The sequence below is a fragment of the Triturus cristatus genome, chromosome 3_1, assembly GCF_964204655.1.
Source record: "Triturus cristatus chromosome 3_1, aTriCri1.1, whole genome shotgun sequence".
NCBI lineage: Eukaryota > Metazoa > Chordata > Amphibia > Caudata > Salamandridae > Triturus > Triturus cristatus.
This window is the reverse complement of record NC_140583.1, coordinates 156071511-156095156: the sequence shown is the minus strand read 5'-3', so window position 1 is coordinate 156095156 and position 23646 is coordinate 156071511. Positions and strand designations below refer to the sequence as shown.

The 23646-nt window shown below is 43.8% G+C and overlaps 1 protein-coding gene across 1 annotated transcript in view; it reads right to left on the bottom strand.

The window, feature by feature from the left end:
• The window catches only part of SLC17A6 (solute carrier family 17 member 6), a 294138-nt gene that overhangs the window by 17317 nt on the left and 253175 nt on the right, over window positions 1-23646 (bottom strand). The window contains exons 9-10 of the mRNA XM_085643618.1: window positions 22863-22995; window positions 21548-21658 (exon numbers count right to left, since the gene is read on the bottom strand). Of these exons, the coding sequence (XP_085499744.1) occupies window positions 21548-21658; window positions 22863-22995 (244 nt within the window). The remainder of the gene's footprint in view (window positions 1-21547; window positions 21659-22862; window positions 22996-23646) is intronic.

The window sequence follows — 23646 nt, the reverse complement described above, 5'->3', positions numbered from 1 at the left end:
TGTTATCGTCATTGGTTATCCATGATTGGCATATTTGCCTTACCAGTAGGTCCCTAGTAAAGTGCACTAAGTGTGCCAGGGCTGGTAATTCAAATGATACTAGTGGGCTTGCAGCACTGATTGTGCCAACCACATGAGCAGCCTTGAAAAGAGGTCTCAGGCCTGCCACCGCAGTGTCTGTGCTCAGTTTGCTAACTGCCATGTTGACCTGGCCAGTGTACCCACTTGCCAGGCTTTACCCTTCCCTTCTCTTACACATAGGGCACCCCTATGGTAAGTCGAACGGTACCCCCCTGGGCAGGGTGCAGTGTATGTAAAAGGTATGACATGTACTGGTGTGTGTACCATGTCCTGAAATACTGCCAATTTCGTTTTTCACTATTGAAAGGCTATCTTGCAGATAAGGACAGAATGGGGAATACTGTGTAACATGGTTACCTGCATATCTTCCCATAGGAGTGAGATAGAAAATTAGAGTCTGGTATCCCTAATCTCAGAATTTAATACCACATCTTTTAGTAAAGATGTTTTTTAAATTCTGTGTTTGAAAATAGCACAATAGCGCCTCCTTTGCGCAGAGTAATGCAACGCAGAAATCTGTGCTGCGTTGCATTACTCCATAAAGTAACTTTGCGTTGCTGCAAAAATATGGTTTAGAAGTTTGAATCATGCATGTTGTTAGACCTGGCATCCTTGGCGTGGTTTCCCCTGACTTTGGTTTTGCTGGCTTAGATGCTTTGGGCACTTTGCCACTGCTGATCAGTGCCAAAGTGCAAGTGCTCCCTGTGTACATTGTTATCGTCATTGGTTATCCATGATTGGCATATTTGCCTTACCAGTAGGTCCCTAGTAAAGTGCACTAAGTGTGCCAGGGCTGGTAATTCAAATGATACTAGTGGGCTTGCAGCACTGATTGTGCCAACCACATGAGCAGCCTTAAAAAGAGGTCTCAGGCCTGCCACCGCAGTGTCTGTGCTCAGTTTGCTAACTGCCATGTTGACCTGGCCAGTGTACCCACTTGCCAGGCTTTACCCTTCCCTTCTCTTACACATAGGGCACCCCTATGGTAAGTCGAACGGTACCCCCCTGGGCAGGGTGCAGTGTATGTAAAAGGTATGACATGTACTGGTGTGTGTACCATGTCCTGAAATACTGCCAATTTCGTTTTTCACTATTGAAAGGCTATCTTGCAGATAAGGACAGAATGGGGAATACTGTGTAACATGGTTACCTGCATATCTTCCCATAGGAGTGAGATAGAAAATTAGAGTCTGGTATCCCTAATCTCAGAATTTAATACCACATCTTTTAGTAAAGATGTTTTTTAAATTCTGTGTTTGAAAATAGCACAATTAGAAAGTGTCTATTTTCTTGTTCGGCCTTTCTCTGTGTCTCTGCCTGTTTGTGGATTGACTGTCTGGCTTTAGAGTGACAGGGGCTGGGGTGGCTCCAAGAGTCTGGGTGAGTCAGCACTAGGCTGAGTAGACCTATCTGCATTTGGAGTGGTGGGAGGAGTAGCACCTGGGCCTGAATAGGGCTGTGCCTGCCTTCGACAATGCTGGCTCCACCTCCTGCGGTGCGTCTGAAGACCCTGGCCCACAATCACAAAGGAAGAAGTTGTGCACGGGCAGTGTGAACCAAGAACTGGCTTGAACTGGGTCCAGGACCCCTAACACATAGAGAACAAAGACTTTTGGGTTATAAAAGTAAGAGCTGAAACCCCTGTAAAATTAGACTACTTTGTGATCAAGAGGATCCTGTTGCCAAAGAGGACAGCTGAAGAGACTGGGGAGAAGTACTGACCTTTCTGTGTGTCTGGGGTTGGCCTGCAGTTTGCTGTTTCTATTGAGGAGAGGACAAAGGGACTTTGCTGTGTGCTGTGTCCCCTTTCTGAAGAAGGACTTTGCTGTGTGCTGTGTCCATCTGAAGAAAAGTCTCCAAGGGCCTGAGAAGAGCTGGCCTCCGATTCTTGAAGTCCCAGAAACAAAAGACTTCACCCTCAGCTTCCTTGCTGGGAGTTCTGACCTGCCAGAAGGTGCCTGTAACTGTGTTTGAGGCCTTTGCTGTTGGAAGCTGGAAGCATGACGCAACGAGGGAGAAGCGTGACGCCGCCGCAGCCAGAGCGCCAGAGGAATCGACGCATCGCCTTCTCTGCGACCCTTTTGTTTGTTTTGCGTTACGCATCCAAGGTACTTTGAGAGTAAAGTGTCGCATTTATCATCTACAAGCTTATTTTTGCAAAAACCTTTTAAACACATTCTACTGAGTATCTGTATGTTGGATTTTTGTTGTTTTGGTCTTGTGTAGTTTAGGTAAAGATATTTTATTTTTCTAAACTGGTGTGGTGTCCATTTGTGTATTTTTCACTGTGTTACTGTGAGTGTTGGTACAAATACTTTACACATTGCCTTTGGGATTAGCCTATCTGCTCGTGCCAAGCTACCAAGGGGGTGAGCAGGGGTTATCTAAAGTGTGTATCGCCCTTACCCTGACTAGAAGCAAGGGTCCTTATTTGGTCAAAGGTACCTACCTCTGCCAACTAGTGACCCCCAGTTCTAATGTACCATGTTACTAGGTGCAAGTATGACTCAAAGCTCTCATAAATATGCCCCTATGAGACTAAAATCCACAGGGTTTAGCTGTTGGAGCCACTCTATGGCTTAGATCCCAGTAACTTAGTGCATGAATTGTACCGCCACATTATATCATTCATCTTCTTACCAGGGCAATGGGAAATGGGAATTTCCAATTTCACAGACAGATAAATCTGAAAAGATAAATGATTGCACAACATGTACAGAAAGGTGTCCTATAAGCTCCTAGTGTTCGTTTTATGCATCGGTGCTTTCACGACTTTTAAACATGCATACCTTTCCCTGAATCCTGAAGGTTGCCTGCAGGCAGTGAGTGATCATAGTGAGGCAGGGCGGAGAAGGGTGCTGAGGAGCAGAAATGGTTAGTATAGTTGAAGAAGAAAAGCATGGTTAAAGAAGGGAGGAAAGAAGGAAAGGATGTCATAGAGGGAAATGAAACGATGAGATGAAGAGGCTGAAAAAAAGCAGAGAGACTGATATCTGTCATTATTCCAAATCAGATGTGAGCGACCCATCCAGCACTACTTTCTCTTTGCATTCTGGTATTTGTAGTTATCCATTTTGAGCTATAATACCAAACTACAAGTACCAAACACAAGAAAAACTGGGCGGATGAACTACTTACAGCAGACATGTTTAGAGACTGGGCAGAGGAACAGAAAAAAACAAGGTAAAAAGGGACTGAGTTTGGGAGAAATGGAAGGTAGAACTGGGACTGCAAATAGAGTAAATAGCAGACAGAAGAAAAGGTAGAAATACAGTTAGGTGGGGAAACGTAATGAGGAATGAAGACAGAGTGAGTAGAGGCAGCAAGCGAATCCCCAGCTTGTTTCTGTTCATGTCCAGTAGCACCAAATCCCTGATGCTATTTTGAGTGATCGCGCAGACATGGCTGGGGTGATTAGTTTCCGTGAGGCTATGCAAAGCTCAAATGTTTATTTATTTGCCGTATCCATATCCTGAAGTGAAGAGTATTTTCATTTGCATCCCACAGAAGGGACATTTTCATTACCGTGGTTGATGTCGGAGGTCACAGCATAGGAATTAAGGATGGGCGGAATTTGCGAAATTGACTTTCTCCAATTAACGCGAAATTGCGCAAAATCTCCGCGAAGATGCAGAGATTACTTTTCCCGCCCGTTCGCGATGTGTTTTTGCATGCTGGCGGGGAAATATATCTCCAACTTGCCCATGCGGTCGCTAATGGGCGCGGCCATCTTGCTCGCGATGCTTATTTCCTGTTCGCGATTGCAATGACGTGTTCGCGATCGCAAACTCTCGCGACCGGCTACCAACAATCCAACATCTTATGGCGCTCGCGAACGTATAGAAAAACTCGTCGGCGAACGCAGGGACCCGGTAAGTCACGACCGCACACGCGAGAATGCATTTTTAAAGCGCAAACAAGAAAAATACTTCCGTTTCGCGGCAGGTTGCGAAAGTTTTGACATTTTCTCGCTCTCCACAGAACGTGAAAATGTCAAAATATCGCAAATTCCGCGAGCGGAACAAAATTTACCACCCAGGTCTAATAGGAATAGCTCTGCTCTTCGAGCTTGTGCGTCCTCCCAAGCCCAAGAAGTAGCTCTGATGTCTGGTTTATCAGGAAGCTGCGGTTTGCTGTTTGGCATCTAACATCTTAAAAACCTTGCAGCCAGGTGTATAGCGCTGCTAGGCCACAGTACAAAGCTTATACGATGTCATTTTAAGCGTTGTCATTGATGTGCTAATGACTAATTTTGAAACCTAACAAATCCTAACTCTTGTTAGTCCCAGAAGGTTGGCAGTGTTGCTAGAGTTGAGGGGGTGATGAGCCTGTGTATGTATTGTGCAGCACCTGTCAATCTTTGCAGTAAGTTCTAAGGGCGAGCAGGTGCATTATATGCATGGACGAGGACCCTCCACGAGCCCTCCCCTGTTGTCATGGTGCCTGCTGATTGTGTGACCTGGAACTTGCTGTAAAATGCTGAATCTGAATTATCAGTTATGACACTGCTATGCACTTTCTAATTTTACCTGGGCCTAGTTACCAGAACGCCTTGCCACGTTATGTAGAGCCAGCACAACTGATCTCGAGAGTATTTCAAAGAGATATTGCCCATGTTAACATAGTTTTACATTCATAAATGTTTCAGTGTTTTCTGTCAAATATTAGCCTTGTACTTACTTGGGGGCATATTTACAAACGCCACTTTGTAAATATTGTCCCCTTTCACACAGGTATCTGCGTGAAAAGGGCGTGCAAAGGGTGTTGCTGTGGGCATTCAACTGCAACACCCATTGCTTTTTTAACGCTGCCCCAGATTTACAAGGATGTGTAAATCTGAGGTAATACCAAAAACTAGCACTACTAAATAGCAGGCGTTGGATTGGCGCAACAAGGAGAAATACATTTATTTCTCCTCATTTTTGCTCTTCCTATATGTGCTGCATTCTGCAGCACACATAGATAGAGTTGTACATAATTTGACAACCGCAGACTGTGGCTGACTTCGGTGGCCAATGTTCCCTCCCTCATTCATCCGGAGACATCTCATTACCAGATGCTTCAATGCCAGATAGCCTAGCAAATCCATTCCCTGGCGGTGCGCATAGACACGCACTCCCATGTCCTCAGCAGTTTATCTTTATCCTTGACGTGCCATCTTGCTACTCTTGCCAGATTAAATCACTGTTCTTTACCCTCACTAAGCGCCCGGCTGGGCCCCATGTGAGCAAAATACCCTTCATTTTCCTCACTTGGTTGGTGTGCACTTCACCATTCTGACTCTAAATTGCTGAAACACTTCAGATGTCCCATATTTTTAGGTCCTGATGAGACCCCCTATTATTTGTGGGGTTGAAATATCGTAAAACCATATCCAGTTCCTGTAAAATAACAAGAAGGCTGGTAAAAACAGGGGCACAGATTTACAAGCCCCTTGCGTGACTTTTGCGCTGCCATTTTTTGACGCAACAGCGGCGCAAACAATGCGGCCTATTTACAACGTGACGCATCTAGGGAGATGCGTCACGTTGTAAAGCCCTGCGTCACATTATACCTGCGTCAGGTATAATGAATGCAGGGTGGGTGTTCACACGCAAGAAGGCCTCGTAAAAGTGACTCCGTGAAATCTACAAGATTTCACTGTGCCACTTTTAGGACGCCACTGCGTCAAAACCTTACGCCTGCTTCAAGCAGGCGTAAGTAGTGATGTAGTGTAGTGGGAATAGGCCTCAACATGCATTGCTGGAGTTGCGTTGTGCTTGCGACACAACTCCAGCAATACGTGACTTTTCCGCCAACAGATGCGTCAGAAATTCTGACACATCTGTCAATCCTTGCGCCATAGTGCGCCGTATTGTAAATACGGCGCATCTATGGTGGCGCAAGGGTTTCTAAGGGTGGCGCAGGGAAAGTGACGCATCTGTACAGATGCGTCACTTTCTTGTAAATCTACCCCATGGTGTATTTCATAATGGTTGTTTCTATGCATTAAGTATTTGATCTCTTAATTGAGTTCAATATGATTGTTTCTCTTTCGGCATCCTTGTGCCAATATTATTTTCCATTTTGCATAGCTATTATCAAGTATATTTTGCATTATCTACAAGAACTACTGTTTCTTTCATATACATTTAGAAAGATGGTATTTTCATGTTCTTAGCATTTTTGTGCCTGTAGCCTATCTTGAGTCACATGACTGGGTGAAGCTAACAGTTAGACTTTGTGAATTCCTCCCAGTCACAAAACAGATGGGTTAGGTGTGCCTGCCTGGGCCATCCAATGGCAGGACGGAGAGGGCGGAGCTGAGCACAGCCCCACTTAGACCTGAATAGCCTGTGTCCTATCTCCACACAAAGGGCCTATTGACCCTGCATTGTCACTTCAACCAGCTTGGTGCCAGGGCTGGGGAGAATGTAAATTTCATGTACTTCAAAGCCACTGTCTAGAAGCTGCTCCCACCATCCTGAATCACGGCACCTGGGTAAAAAAGTAGGACCTCAGACACCAACTCTTCAGTACACTTCTGGACATGTGCATACTCTGATAGGAAGAAGGACTGCTACAAGGACTACCACTCTGCTGAACTGCTGCCCTGCTGTGCTGACCTGATGCCTGCTGCCCTCTGGCCTGCAGAAGAAGAACTGGACCTGCAACTTCATCTTGAACCCAGGGCCCCTGAGTGACTCGAAGGGCTAGATTGATGGCCTCCTCATCTGAGCCTCAGGGACCTAAAAGGGTCCCTATCCCGCTCCTGGACCCAGTTGCACCGAGTTTCAGACCACCAGTTTGTGCCCCTCAGGACCTGGACCCTTGGTGTGGCTCAGTGAGGTTAAATCAAGCTTTTGCATTCTTCATGACTGTGAACAGGGCTGTGCGCACCGAAGACTGCAGAATTCACTTGCACAAAAAACCAGCACAAACCTCTGCCAGCATGTCTCTTCACACTGCAGCATCGAGTGCTTGTGGAGGACCATCAGCATCCACGACGCCTATCCTGCTCTACGCATCACATCATTAGCCTTCCACGATGCTCTCCTTGCTTCTTGCGTACCACTCCAACACAAACAAGACTCTTGGCAAAAAACCTGAGAAGGTAAAACTTCAGTGGGACTAATCTAGAACTGTATCCAACCTGGCCTCCATTGCAGCCGACGTGAACTTTTGACTTTGACCCGGTGCAGTGCGACCAGATAGCACGGTTGGCATGTAATGCCTTTAGATGCTATTTTTACACATTACTCTTTAAAATTCATAAATCCAGTTCTACTGATTGGATTTTTGTTGTTTTTGTCTTGTTTTATGTCTCACATTTTGCTCTACTTTTGTAAAGTGGTGTGTGGTCTTTTTGTGTTCTGTTTTCACTGTTTTACTGTTTGAAGTGTTGCACAAATTCGTTACACAATGCCTCTAAATTAAGCCTGACAAATCTGCCAATTTACTAGGGGTTGAGCACAGGTTAATTTCAAGTTTGTGCCTTACCCTGACAAGGATTGTGGTTGCTTCTTAACCAGGACTCATACCCCAGTCAACCAGAAACCAAATTTCTTATAAAGGCCTACCCTAAAGTTGACTTATATGTATTAAAAAGGAAGATTTAGGATTGGCAAAAGGTTTATTGTGCCTGGTCAAAATAGGAGCTGGAAACGGCACAACAGGCTACAATGGCATGTTTAAAAGGGCTACTTAAGTGGGTGGCAAAATCAGTGCTGCAGACCCACTAGTACCATTTAAGTTTCAGGCCCTGGGTACATGCAGCACCCATTTACTAAGGGACTTGCCAGTAAATTAGATGTGCCATTTGGGTGAAAGCCAATTTTACCATGTTTAAAGGAGAGCGCATGCACGCTACAGCACTGCTTAGCAGTGGTAAAGTGCACAGAGTCCTTAGGCACGCAAAACCAAAATCAGCAAAAATGGAGGAGTAAGGCAAAAAGTTTGGGGGAGAACACCCTAAGGCTGACAGGTCTAACAAATTTCAATACCACCAGCTGGCACTGGGCCCATTTGAGTATCAATCGCTAGCTACTTCACAGCTGCAGCATAAATCAAAGCAAGATCTTGCTGACTTTCTTAACTAGCTGCTTATCCTAGAGACTGGTCACTGCTTATTTAAAGCTTCCATGTCTTTCTTTCTGTTCCTCTCAGCTCAATGTATTGTACATACTTCTATCGCCTTCTGGTAAGTTATAGCTTTACTCCCTTTCATCTTTCCTGTTTTCCCATTCCAACCTTTTTAAGGTCAGTTCATTGCCAGTGACGCTCATTGCATATGTCATGCTGTTGACACAGGAGGGTGCATGAGTACAATGAAGGCTCCAGGTCCTAATTTTGATATGGGGTTTCATATACTCCTTATTCTTGAATTGTTATTCATGAGTCTTCTATCTGGGTTTTGAGACACCCTCCAAGGCTCCATAACACCATCTATTCAATGACGGTCCCTGTTTAGTTCCATTTATGTGAAATATGTATTCTTTCATCCAGTACAATAGTGTAGTTTAAGAATTCCATAATGTTAGTCTGACTCTTTAAATGGTTGTCAGGTGGAACGTTGATTTAGGTATCATCAGCATACATATGGTGCTGTATCTGAGGATGTTCTTGCTTGTGCATCAGTGGATCACTTAAATGTCAATTTTTAATTTCCTCATTGTCTTCATTGATTCCAAAAGGTCTTTTAGCAGGGTGAATTTGAGGTTCTATTGGCTTTTGCTCACAATGCATGGTTTACCCCCATTTTCTTTGAAGATGTTGATCTATTTTATTCAGCCAGAACTAGCATTCCAGGCATTGCTTATTAGCAATGGTCTCTGCAGAGAGCTATCAGACAGGATTGCTTTCAGCCCCTCTGTGCTTAGTATTCTAACTCTTATGCTCCATGTTAGAAACAGGGTTTCTAGTTGGGTAGGGTAGGCACCTGGGCCAGGCAGAACACACCACTCTAGTCAGGGCAAGTAAGTTACACACCAAAGATAACCTGTGCTCACCCTCTGGTAGCTTGATGCAGAGCAGTCAATCATAAGAGGTAATGTATAAAGCATTTGTGCAACACACACACACACACACCAGAAACACAATAAATACACCACAAAAGAGACTCCACACAGATAATATATAAACATATAGACTGTATATTGTACATAAGAAATAGACCAAAATGATATGAATTATAGATACTGTGCATCCCTTGTAATTACTCTGATAATACTCATTGTCCTGGACAATGCAAGGTAAAAACAAAATATATCAGGAAATAATTAGGCAGGTAATACAACTAGAAATGCTTTGCAAATGATACAGGACTAGTAGGTCATCTTAAGGTCTTATGCATTTGTTTACATGCATGAGACAGGTACCCCCCCAAGGATCGCAGTATCTATTTATCTTGGTCCCCAGAACAAGATGTAAAGATAGAGGGTTTTGGTAGGAACACCCATGCCTCGGGGGCTATGCTCGGTCACTGTCAAAGTGCAGCACAGAGCCCCCGCCCCTACCGAGGCTTCTTCTGGAGGCGGGTGAAATGAAGAATGGCAGGAGATTTAAGGCGGGCACAACAGACTCGAGTGTGGCCAAAATTAGTGATGACCGTACTCCCAGCACAACAAAACCAGTGGGCCAATTAGCACACTGTAAACAGCTGGACTGCACCGGTCCAAAGTCAGCAATGTTAGACCGTGGGACATGGTGCTTGTGGTCCATGAATCTCTGCCGCTGATATCGCACTAAGGCTCCTCAGGTTGGGGCTTCGTATTGATGGGGTTGCGAGATGCAGCCATGAGATGTCCCCAGCTGTGATGGCAGAAGGAAGGGGCCCACACTGAGGGAGGCTTCTGCAGTGTGGAGGCTTGGCGCAGCAATGCACCTCTGGATCACCACTGGGGGCAGGGAGGCGGTATCAGTTTTTGCAGGGCAGTTTCCTGGGTTTCTCCCAGCAACATTTCCGCACTCAGAAGCAGCTTACAGTCCAGTGGAGCACCGAACACGCAGTTACCTCGCTGCAAGGGCAATGCTTGTGGGGTGGAAATGCGAGCGGGGTTGCTGCTGTGGGAGGCCGAGAGCGCAGCTCGGTGAGAAGTTGCACGCAAAGACACCAAATTGTAGAGTCTGAGTGCAGCTAGTAGTGAAGGGGTGTAGGAAAGCCCAAATCATGGCGAGTGGGTTGCAGGGAGTGCTCGGACTGAACACTGATGTTGGAAGCTGGTTCTTTATATGGTATACCAAAAAGAAGTATACAGAGCAAAGAGGCTTGGCATTCCCTTACAAGTGGACAGGGGCTTGCTCTACAATCCCAAGGTGCTCTTCTGGGGGTAGTGTATTTGAGCAGCCTTATGCTTATCAGAGGGTAGTGTTAGACATCTTTTGCACACACATAGCCAATAAATGATACACACGAATCAATAAAAAGATCCACATCATTTTATTAAAATAACACTTATCTTTATATAACTTTAGGCACCATGATAATCAAAATCAGGTAAGTACTTTTTAAAATAGCAGGTTTGAAGAAAACAGGTTTTTGATACTTTAAATCATACTTGAACCACTTTGCGGTAATATTAACCTATGGAGGAAAAACATCTATTGCATGCGGGCACTCAACAGCGACTTACGGAACCAATATATAGGACTTAAGGTATGAGGTACGGTCCAAGGCAGCACCAACAGTTCACTTTGGGCAACACTGGGGCAGCTGGGTACAGAGGTGACGTGCCTTACAGTGTTGGGTGCCCCATTCAAGTCTATGGAGATTGGTCCATCGGAAAGGAGGGTGCAGGCTCAGACTTGGGGACCAACAAGGGGGCTCAGGCCTCAGGCCTCACAATGCTTAGGGAATTGGGCACACTGTTGGCTGTTTTCCGCAGGCCAGGGGTGATGGTGCAGAGGTGTCCTTAGGCGTTGAGTTTTCCTCACTGGAAGCAGTCACGATGGAGGGGCCCTGGGAACGGAGGCTGCAGGCGGAATCGGGGAGGCCACAGTGGGCAAGTCCAAGGAAGGCTTGTCTCTGGAGGGCCGGGGGGCACTGTGGTTCCATTGGCCCACTTCAGCTCGGGCTATGAAGAACGGGTGCAGTAGTGCTTTGCTGCACTGGTCTTTTGTGGTTCAAGATTCTCATAGTCTTCTTTCGGTTGACTGCAGGATGGAGGTGTCCCTAGTTCTTTCCTGAAGGCAGGCCTCCCAGGATTTGGTGGCACAGTAGCTGCAGGACAAGACGACTTTTGGTGCACTCTGATGAGAACAGCAGACACGCTGGTGTGGCTGGAACTGGGTCATCTGCTTCTTCCACTGTCTGTACTTTTGAGGCTCTTAAGTGTCCTTCTACATAGGTCAGCAGGAATCTGGTTTCCTGGTGCCAGGGCTCCCCACAATGCTGAATTTAGGGGTGTTAGGGGAATGAAGGGTAGTAGCCAATGGGCTACTTACTGCTGGGGTCACTACACCCCCTATATGACTATTGGAAGAAAAGGGCATAACCGTGTCCCAGAGATCCTAAATTTGCCATCACCAAGATGGTTACTTCTAACACGTTGTATCCACTTTAGGTAAGCCCAGTTCAGGGGTGGTACTTGCCTGATGGTGGACATGCCTGTCTTGCCTAGCTAATTTCCCCACCTGTCCAGGTGCCAAAGGGCTCTGGACAAAGGGGGCCGGCTTCCTCTCATGTGAGAAAAGCCAGATTTGCATACGAAAGACAGTGGGCCTCGTTGAAGCTCCCCAGCCTTGGAATGCTAATCCACAGGTTGGACTGGGGGAAGAAGGGGAGGCTGGCAGTGCAAAGCACCCTCTACTAGAGCAGACTTGTTTTATGGCCACTGGAGAGCAAACAATCTCACCCTTGGGGGTCAGAAACCCATCTCTAGTGGCAGGCAAGCGAAATCCTGTCAGCCAGCACACCAGTAACTGGTAGGTTTTCAGGGGGAACTTCTAAGGGGCCCTCTGTGTGCATGTATTGCTAAATCCAACGCTGGTGTTAGTGTGGGTTTATTAATAGGAGATGTTTGCTACCAAATATCTCAACTTTCAGTGAAGCCATCATGTATCTGGGGAACTAGTTTTCACCAGTGTCCAGCACATGCTTTAACATGGCTTCCGTGATAACTTGTACTAGCAGTAATGGACCTGACCAGCTCGGGGTCATATCTGCTCCTGCAGTTATGCCCTCACATGTAGTATAGAGCACCCTGTCTTAGGGCAGTAAGGCCTGCTGTAGGGGTGACTTCCCTATACTGTATGCAGTGCCTGTTGGCAAGATACACAGGATGTGTGCCATGTGTTTTCAATTTTGTCCTCATCAAGCCACGCTGCCTACAGTGCCAGTTTGCATGAGCTTGGTCAGGGATCCCTTAAAATGGTAACATTTCTGCTGCAGCTCTTAGGGATCCTCTATAGTGCTCAGGCCCTAGGTACCTGGCGCAATATTTACTAGAGACTTACAGAGGGTACTAAGGGTATCGCTAATTGGGTAAACAATTGCACATGTTTGGGAAAGAGATCTGGCACTGAAGACCTGGTCAGAAGGAATCCAGTGCACTACCAGTGGAACTCACATCATATTATAGGCAAAAAACAGGTGTAAACATGTCAAAAAGGGTACTTTCCTACAAATGAGAAGTCTTTTGTGGCCATGACATGTCTAACAGGAGTCAATCTGTACAAGCCCTCAGAGTTCCTGGAGGTAACTGGAGGTAGAAGGTAGGCTTCTTCCTGCCTCAGTGCAGAGGTAGTAGGCAGCAGGCCAACACAGTAGAGCACTATTCAAAGTGGCAGTCCCTCGCTGCAACACATCAGTCAGCTGGTAGTAGGCCAAAACAGCAGAGCAGTGGCAAAGTAGCAGTCCCTCCTGGCAGCGTAGCTCCTCTTAATTGCAAAAGCTCCTCAGGACCCCAGAATATGCTAAAACTTGGAGTCAGAGCCCCTGTACTTAACCTCCAAAATATCTTTGTTCTAGAGGAGACTTCAAAAGAATCCTTAGAAGTGCACACATTCCCTTTCAACTTAGCCCTGGCTCCAGCCATCAGTAGGAGATAAATCAGCCCTTTGTGTGAGGGCAGGACACAGTCTATACAAATGCAGGTATCCCCCGCCTCCCTTTCTCTCAGCCCAGGAATACTATCAGTATGCAGATGAATGCAGATGTAACCCTGTCACACCGAGCCCTTCCTGTGTTGTGGCTGTATGAAAAGTATGTACAAAGTGTAGCTGACAACCAGGCCCAGGCATGGGTTGGAGTCAGGTTGCAAAGCACAAAGAGTCATAAGCACAGATAAATGCTCACTTTCTAAAAGTGCCATTTCTTAAATAGTAATGCAAAATCCAACTACAACAGTAAGCAGGATTTATCACTACCATTCTGAACATACCAAGCATGGCAACACTACTCCTTTCAGATCAGAAATTACGACTTGAACAATTATAAGGGATTTTTCAATGCTAGTCTATGTGAGGAATAGGCCTCACAGTAGTGAGAAACAAAATAGGCTGTTCATCACTACCACGACATGACACACAATAAAGGCACATGCACCTTTTACCTACACAGCACCCTGCCCATAGGGCTACCTACGACTTACCTTAGGGTGACCCATATATAGAAAAAGGTGAGTTTTAGGCTTGACAAGTAGGTTTAAATGCCTCATCAATATGGCAGTAAACTGTTCATGCAATCTCTGCAGTGGCAGGCCTGAGACAGGTTTGAAAGGCTACATCAGTGAGTGTCAAAAGCAGTGCTTCGGGCCCACTAGTAGCATTTAATTTACAGGCCATGTAGATATGGTATACCACTATATATAAGACTTACAAGTAAATTAAATATGCAAAACAGGTGTACACCAATCATACCATGTTTAAAGGAGAGAGCACATGCTCTTATGCATTGTTTAGCAGTGGTAACGTGCCCAGAGTCCTAAAACCAACAGAAAGAGAGTCCGGAAAATAGGAGCAATGAGACAAAAACTTTGGAGATAACCCTGCAAAAAGGGCCAGGTCCAACACTCCATTTATCTATAATGAGGCTTTCGCCATGAGGTGATTCACCTCGTCCCAATGTCATTCCTATAAGCCTTTAACACTAAAACCTATTATGAATATCAGTCAGTAATTGTGCCCCTTGCACCACTATTCTCACTTTATTGAAAAATTCGTAAAACATATTCTGAAGTGTACTTGAATAATATCGAACATTTTGACACTCATTTTGAAAGGAATATTATAGATATCCTACTCTGCTATAGGAACTCTATTAGCTGCTTTCTGTTGTAGGGTCACCTTTGAACCTTGCCCTATTGGAATATAATTATAATGGATTTTTTGTGTATTGCGCTACATACTACGCATCTGCACTTTCTAAGTAGTGCAAATAACAAGTGCTACGATTTCCCAATTTAATTACACACATGTTAACAAATTCAGAAAGAGGGATAGGTTGGATTTATCTTACTCAGATCCTAAATGGTGACCAGAATATCAGATTTTAGAGTAAGTGCAGCATGGATTGGCATTAAAGTGCTCATTTTACTGCCGATCCTGCAAAAATCACCTTAAAACACATTATAAAGTGGCAGTCAAAATAGGAGGAAGTCAATTTGTCTTGTTTTAGAAGGAAATCATTAATGGTGAAAGGCACAATTTCCATCTGATCCTGTCTTGAATTCTGAACAATCGAGGCTATTTCCCAGTGGTCAATGCTTCGGTTTATTAAAATTGTTTGACCCCTCTCAAGCTTCTTTAAAAATAGTTATTGTTAACACCACCTTGTGTTTAAAGCCATGAACGATAGACAGATGTCACAAATATAAATTGGCAAAAAAATAAAAGTGCTTGTTAATTGATTGCACGTTTGTAGATAGTTGAGTGGATCAATGTGAGGTTGAATTATTGGTTGATGGATGGATACAGGGATGAGTGCATGAATGGGTAGAAAGATGAATATGAGTGATTATTGCATTGATGCTGGTTGAATGGATGCATGAATACACAAATGAATGGATGTGTGCATGTTTATATGAAGAGGCAAGGACAATGTGTATGTCTAGTATACGCTGGTGAGGCTGGGGTCGTGAGGTGAGTCCATGGGTAAATTACCAGATGGATAGATGAGTAGACAAATGGTTAAAGGAGGAAACACTACTGTGTGAGTGCCAGGTGGCTTGGGTAGTGGGGATGGTACTGTGGGAAAATTGGCAGTGCATGCAGTACTGACAGTTAATGGGTTAGTGACTGAGAACATGGATGAAAGAGTGAGTGCATGGAGTATGATTAAATGGATGATTGCATAGATTGATGACTAGGTCGTGGGTGAGGGCATGACGGTATAAATGGAGCACGTGCAGTTTGTGGCACACGAACAGCGTGTGGTACAGGGTAGGGTGGGGAATCTGTAGCAAGGAAGATAGCATTTTGACAAGAAAAGATTGTATATGGGGTAGGAATGCGAAATTGGTGACTTATGGGTGCAACAGTGAAAGAGTAAGTGAATGCAAGGATCAGTGAGTGAGTGCATTGATTAATGAATGAACGTTAGTATGTATGAATGAATGGGCAATAGAGTTGGACTAAATGAAAAAATAATTATTTGTAAAAAAACCTTTACACAGCATTGAGATGTGGCTTTCCATTAGCAGAATAAGATGTAAAAGCTATTTCACAATCTGTGAAAAATTATTTCAATTCATCATCCATTGAGTTTCTTGCACGTATGTGCCAGTGCATGTGGATATACACCCAGAATATGTGAAGCAATGGTTCCACAATAACCAGGCAAGCGATATGGCAGAATAAAGCACAATCCTGCTATGGGTGCTATGCCATGAGCAGGTACCCAAAGTCCATCTTGCAGTTTAACCCTAAGATATGTTTTATCACATATGGAAGACTCACCCTGGTGTTTGCAGTTGTATAGCGGTTCACACCTCTAACTTTTCTGTTATAGGCGATCTTAACCTACATTTAGAAAGTGTTTCAGATCCTAATGTGCTATCCTTTCTGGCTGACCTGGCTGCTTGTCAGCTCGAGCAACGAGTTTCAGGCCCCACAAATTTGGCTGGACATTTACTCGATCCTGTTTTTACTAATATATCTTCCCTTGTGGTGCAAGCTCCTGTTCCTATGGATTGGTCCGATCACTACTTAGTCTCTATGGTGATTGATGACATTTTGCCAGTACGCAAGTTAGTTAGCACCTCGTCTTTTAAGCGCCCTTGGCACAAATTGAGCTGGGAACATCTTCAAAGCCATCTTGCGGCTACCTCCCCGGCTATTTCAGTTTACCCTAACGAGGTCTACTCTGCTTTTTCCGATTGGATCACTCGGCCTCTGGATGCTCTTATTCCTGTTAGGTTGTCTAGGAACCGGCGCAATAAACCCAACCCTTGGTATAATGTGAAACTAGTTGCCCTATGTAAGATATGTAAGACGTTGGAGAGAGCCTGGCGGTGGGATTTAGATCCTTCTTCCAAGGCTCTCTATTGCGCTGCCATTAAGCGCTATCATAGGGCCCTCCATGTTGAGCTTGCCACATTTTATGCTGAGCAGATCAGAGGGAGTTCAAATCCGGCTTAGATTATTTTTACTATAGTGACGGAGATTAAAATTCAGAAGGATGCTGTAAATTCAGTGATTACCTCTGATTCGCAGTGCGAAGATCTGGCTAATTTTTTTATCAAAAAGGTTGAGGACATTTATAAAAGCTTCCCTATGGTTCCCATAGGTCCTCCTGAGACCTCTTGTAACCTCGTTGATGGTGTCCTTGAAGCCTTTCCCCCTATAACGCAAGAGGTTTTATTGACACTTTGCTCCAAGGTAAAGTCGGGCTCTCCTGCCGATCCTTTGAAACCGGACCAATTAAAAAAATTGCTATCTACTATCATTCACCCTTTGGAAATGGTGATCAATGGGTCTCTGAGCACAGCGGTTGTGCCCAGGTCCTGGAAGCAGGCCAGGGTACTGCCACTGCTCAAGAAACCATCTTTAGACCCCTATAAACTCGAAAGTTTTCACCCCATTTCGCTTGGATCGCGAAGATCACCGAGGCCTATATCAATTCCCTTCTTATGGATTTTTTTACTGTAAACCAGAGGTTTGATCCCTCTCAAAACGGTTTTCGGCCTGGCCACTGCACTGAGTCAGTGCTTTTGGCCGTGACTGAACATCTGTGGATGGCCTTGGACGCGAGGCAGACGTCGGCACTGATCCTTTTGAATCTTAGTGCCGCGTTTGACACTGTGTCTCATGCCATTTTGCTGAATTGTTTATCTAAGGCGGGAGTTACTGGCCTAGCTCTTGGGTGGCTGTCCTCCTTTCTTGCTGATAAGACGTATCAGGTGGTTGCTCCCCCTTTTTCTTCTGGTGTCTTTCCTATTGGCCAGGGGGTCCCACAGGGCTCGTCCTTGAGACCCTTGCTCTTTAACCATTATGTTCAACCTCTAGCGGATGTTGCCAGGAGCAGAGGGCAGACCATGGTTTCCTATGCCGACAACACTCAGTTGGTGGTGGCTCTCTCGAGTTACCCCGAGCAGGATGCCAGGAAATTTCAGTGTGACCTCTCAGCGATCGCCAAGTGGATGACTGCCAACTGCCTTCAACTGAATACCAACAATGCAGAGGTGTTGTTGGTGGGAAGGAACCATGACTGCTGGAGTGAACTGTGGTGGCCCAAGAGTTTGGGTGCGGCCCCTACCCCAAAGCCTGTAGTGAAGAACCTGGGGTTTTGTATGGACAACTCACTTAACTTCCAGATTCAGACGAAAAGGGTGGCAGGAACCTGTTTCGGTCTATTGTGCGGGCTTAAACCTATTCTGGCCTTTTTTGATGTTTTGACCTGCCAGATTATTATTCAGGCCCTGATTTTGTCCAGGCTGGATTATGCCTGCTCGCTGTACCTGGGAGCGAATAAATCTGAAATTCAGAGGCTACAGAGAGTCCAGAATGCGGCTGTAAGATCTCTTTAGGGCTTGCGCAGAACTTGTTCAGTGACCAGTGCAATTCGCTTCCTCCACTGGTTGCCTGTAAGCAGGCGAATTGAGTTTAAGGCATTGTGTATTGCCTTTAAAATTCTGAAATTGGCATCTCCCCAAATTCTGTCTGACCTTCTTCTACCTTACACTCCTACGCGATCTCTTCGATCTACGGGACAATGTTTGGTAGTGATCCCCGGGTGAGAAGAGTCTGTGCTGGCAGTAGCTCTTTTCGCAATCGAGCTTCCATTCTGTGGAATTCTTTGCCGGCCCGCAATTGTGGGATTACTAATTATTTTCATTTTAGGAGAGCCATTAAGATATTTCTGTTCCCCTCCCTGTAAGCCTTCAGTGTTTTATGCGTACGACTCTTGTGTTGCTTAGCGCCGGGACGCCTCTTAGCTGAGGCAGCTGTCGTGCTCTATAAACCTGTTAACATAACATAACATAAGAAATTGTGCAAGGGGGAATAACAGTACAGACCAATATCAATAAAGATATGGAGCTGCTGTTGTCGCTCAAGTTGCCTGGAGCTATGCACATACCTTTGCACTATATTACAAAGGTGTGTGAGTGGTGTAGCATGGGTTTTTTACTGGACAACTACCCTTCATGGGCAAAAAGCGATTCTAAGAAATAGGGCCCCATTACGAGTTTGGCATATATCCCATGGTACTTGTAATACGGTGGACAGGATATCCGTCACGTTTTTGATGGAGTATCCCATCCGCCAAACTCATAACCAGACCCATAGTTTTCAAACATTGTATATGTGTGGGCAGTGCAGCACACATGCAAATTTCGAAAAGTTTCGAGAAATAAAAACATTTCTCCAAATTAAGACTTGCCTCGAAGAGGTGTTATATTTTTGGGCATAAAACCCCAATCAGCAAATATTACTTGATAATGGTTTGAGTCAGAAATCATGGGTGGTAGCATGTACCAACTATTTGACGCCCTCTTTATTCAAAGTAGTGCAAACCTCACTTTTGTGTTACTTATAGGCAAAGTTGTGCACTGAAAGTAAATAAAAAATCAGAACGTTGAACCTTTTTTCCGTCACTATTTGTTACTAAGCACCCTTCCAAAATGTTGCTAAATCTGCCCCTTCATATCCTCAAGTTACAATTACATTGAGGAATATGAGGAATAATGGCTGAATGAATACATTTTTACATAGCTCAGTAACAATGTTATTGTTGTCACTGCAAACATGAATATAATTAAGATATGTATTGAGTGATTGATATGCTAGTGATTCAGAATCGTAGCTTACAATATGTGCATAATACAATTTTTTATTTAATATGAAAAGATTTCAAAAATACATTTATGGGCATAACTATTGAGTTCCAATGTACCATTGATTTGTGAATAATAGACTTGAAAATCATGTTTGTCTAATTATATATGTTGGCTGTGGTCATTTGATTTTAAATATGGGCAAATAAAAACTGATGAAAATTTTATAAATTGGACTTTAGAATGACTTTTGTCAATGTTATGATGAACTAATATACATGGGACCTTTCAGTGCTGAAAACCTCTTCTTTGGCCTAATTTTGGTTGAGACAATAGTGGGGTGATCTGACTGCATGGTATATTTTCACGCAAATTTACTGTTACTGTTTGGTCAATTCGCCCTAGCACTCTGTAATTATAAGTAAATCCCCATGGAATGGAGAGTTACCATGTTGGTCTGATTTTCCGAACACAAAACCCAGACAGTTTGCCATTCCATGGGGGTTTTACACATACATTTACCAATTGCTCTGAGCTCGTGGTAAATGTATTCAGGAGGTGGTGAATTGGGCGGGCGGGGAGACGACTTGGGGGCTGTAGAGGAGGCAAGTGGAGGTTTTTCCCAACAGGGATAAGCATTGTACGCTTCCACGTTAGATTACACTGGAATGAGTCTTGGCTGCTTCTGCAGCCAAGTCCAGCCTTTTCCCTTTTCCCTGGTCCCTGATTTTTTCATCCCCAAATGCGTTAGGATTCTCAAATAGGTCTTTATGTTTTGACTGATAAATATTATACACAACTGTAAAACCAGTGTTTTTCTAGACTGTTTGGTGTGTGATTAACGTATATGTAGATCCCAAACAAACTAACATAAGTCATTGGAGAGAGGCGATCCTATATAAATTATTGCAAATCTTTATAATCAACTTTCAGAGGTATACTTCAAACCACTTCAAAATGTATGGAACCCAACATTCCATCTGAATACAAGGATGATGCTTACATACATTCATTGGTATCTCTGGCCAAGAGGAGCCAGTTTATAACATGCCTTATCTCCAGTTTATAACATGCCTTATCTCCAGTTATAACATGCCTTATCTCCAGTTTATAACATGCCTTATCTCCAGTTATAACATGGCTTATGTCCAGTTTATAACATGCCTTATCTCCAGTTTATAATATGCCTTATCTCCAGTTTATAACATGCCTTATCTCCAGTTATAACGTGCCTTATGTCCAGTTTATAATATGCCTTATCTCCAGTTTATAACATGCCTTATCTCCAGTTATAACATGCCTTATGTCCAGTTTATAACATGCCTTATCTCCAGTTTATAACATGCCTTATCTCCAGTTTATAACATGCCTTATCTCCAGTTATAACGTGCCTTATGTCCAGTTTATAACATGCCTTATCTCCAGTTTATAACATGCCTTATCTCCAGTTATAACGTGCCTTATGTCCAGTTTATAACATGCCTTATCTCCAGTTTATAACATGCCTTATCTCCAGTTATAACATGCCTTATGTGCAGTTTATAACATGCCGTATCTCCCGTTTATAACATGCCTTATGTCCAGTTTATAACATGCCTTATCTCCAGTTTATAACATGCCTTATCTCCAGTTTATAACATGCCTTATCTCCAGTTATAACATGCCTTATGTCCAGTTTACAACATGCCTTATCTCCAATTTATAACATGCCTTATGTCCAGTTTATAACATGCCTTATCTCCAGTTTATAACATGCCTTATCTCCAGTTTATAACATGCCTTATCTCCAGTTATAACATGCCTTATGTCCAGTTTACAACATGACTTATCTCCAATTTATAACATGCCTTATCTCCAGTTTATAACATGCCTTATCTCTGAATGCTACTGGGTTCAGGATCTTCAATACTGACGTCATAAATGCCTTCATTAGTAGTGATGACAAGTAATAGGTACTGTAGTCTGAATCCCTACAAAATTGCAAGTGCAGAGCCGGAAGTCTTCTGCTTGCCTTGGAAGGAGTTAACCTGTGGAATAAGATTCAGCTCCAATTGTGACAATAAAGGAATCTCCTTTCTTACAAAGTGTTAGAAAACATCATTTATATTACAGTAATTGTATCTTTTCCTAGGTTTTGAGCCACAATCTGTCTTCAGGTATTCACTCTATGTTTTGCTTGACAGCAGGCTCATAGTTTATACTATTATAATAACACACAACATGACATAGGATACACGCTGTGTGTAATACACTAATGGCCAGCACTACTTGTTTACCTGATATGGCAAATCCACTGAAACCTACGGCAAGAATCAAGAACGAAATAGCTACTCCTCTGCTGTGAGAGTACCCCACGACCAGGAGAAGAGTTGCTTCCATGCCAAACCCTAAAAGACAGAGAAAAGAAAACTGAGAGCAGCAACTACATTTATAACACATGAATGTGCCATGAACACAGTGCCATTTTTGAACAGGGCACTGTCAAATTGAATAACAAACTCTACCATACACTTATGATTCCATTAAATGCGTGTATAGCTGTAGCACGCAGCTGCACCAGCAACAATAAAGACAGACCAAATCATGGGTTCTCTAAAAAAATATAAATGTGACATTTACTTTCACATACATTTGGATAATATCTGCTGTGCCCGACATGTATTACTAAAGGTCTGACCTGATGAGAGGAGAAATGTTCGATAATCACACAAGTTAAATCAATATATAGTGTGTCAGCTGCGGTCCGTGCAGGTAACCGCGGTGGGGCAGTGGAGCCGTGTAAGGTGGGATTTCGAGACACGATGCTTAGGAGAAGTTAAATAAATAATTCATTTTCCCTTGGCATCGTACCTCGAAATCCCCCCTTCCACCGCCCCACCGCGATTATCTGCATGGACCGCGGCTGCAGTGTGTCCTAACGGGAATTATTGAGACAGTCTAAGGATATTCCTACTTGGTGAATAAGTGGTAGTGTCACAGATACCTTCATAAAAAGATGAATGCACTGTGAATCTAAATGAGAATGTAGATATTTGGCGATGATGCCGAAAGGCTGACATGCCTTTGGGCCATGTTCTAACACTGGTCTGGGTCATGCTTAGCTGCTGTTATCAGAAGCCTGAGGATGTCTTTGGGAGGGAACGGAGATTTCATGTTGACCCACTGTGCACGCACCAGACCCGGTCACAGCTTAGGAGCGAAAGGCGGCCTTCCAGTAAAGTGGACTGCAGTTAGGGTTAAACTGGTCAGCTATAGGTTGGATCTTCTAAAGTATAATTAGTTCAGACAATGAAGTTGTTATTTTACCTCAACAATCCCAGTGTCACCTTTAATGGATTGACAGCTAATACTATTTGAGTCTGGCCTCATTTTTTTAAAGCAATTGGAACTATTATGTTTTCATTATTTTTCACAATAGTCCTAATGATTCTCGTTGACAAATATTTGGTACCCTTGATTTACCGACTTCTTCACTGTGCATCAGTGATAATCGTCACCAGATGTTGAGATAAGGGATAATGTTGTGCTGATAAGATGCTGAAACTATGGTCTAACTTTCATTACACACATACAATGCAGAGATTGCCTTACCTCCACAGTTCATCATTTTTCTTACAGTGGTGGTTGAAAGGATTTCTTTTCTGCGCAGGAAGTCTGCAATTTGTCCCCCAATAGGCACGATAATTGTCATCACTAAATGTGGCAAGGCAGATAACATACCCACCTAATGAAAGGAAATGGCAAGACACAGGGCTTGACAAATGAGAATGTGAGAAGTCATCCAAGGTTAACACTGAAAAGTATTTGTTTTGTCGGATGCGCATGTACATAACATAACATTGATGTTTGCATTTTAGGAAAAATAATTACAGGGGTAGGTTTGGCTTAATCAGAATTCAACTGCATGTCCAAAATCAATAACTGCTTGCCAGTGGAATAGTACTAGGGTAGGATATCTGGGGGAGCATTACAGAAAGTGTTCCGGGGGCGCAATGGCCATGGGTGCCAGATTTGTGCACCCCAAGGGTACTTTGTATTACAGAAGCGGTCACAGACACTTATGCAGCCCTTTCTGTACTACAGATAGCACCGGCGCACATAAACAGACATATACAAGACTTAATTATTATATAAATGTATCATCAATTATCTTTGTATATTACATTTACAAAATGTCCATGGGGGGTGCTTTCTACACAACTTACAATTTTGCAGCGCTTAGTATGAATCCGCCTCGACCTCTTTCACATTTCTCACTTATGTGTAATTTTCGTACATTCCATGAAGTATCCTTTGTAATCTATGCAAGTTACGAGTAGTCACACATGTCACGTGCAGCATTATCAACAATTTACGATTTTGGATACTGCACAAA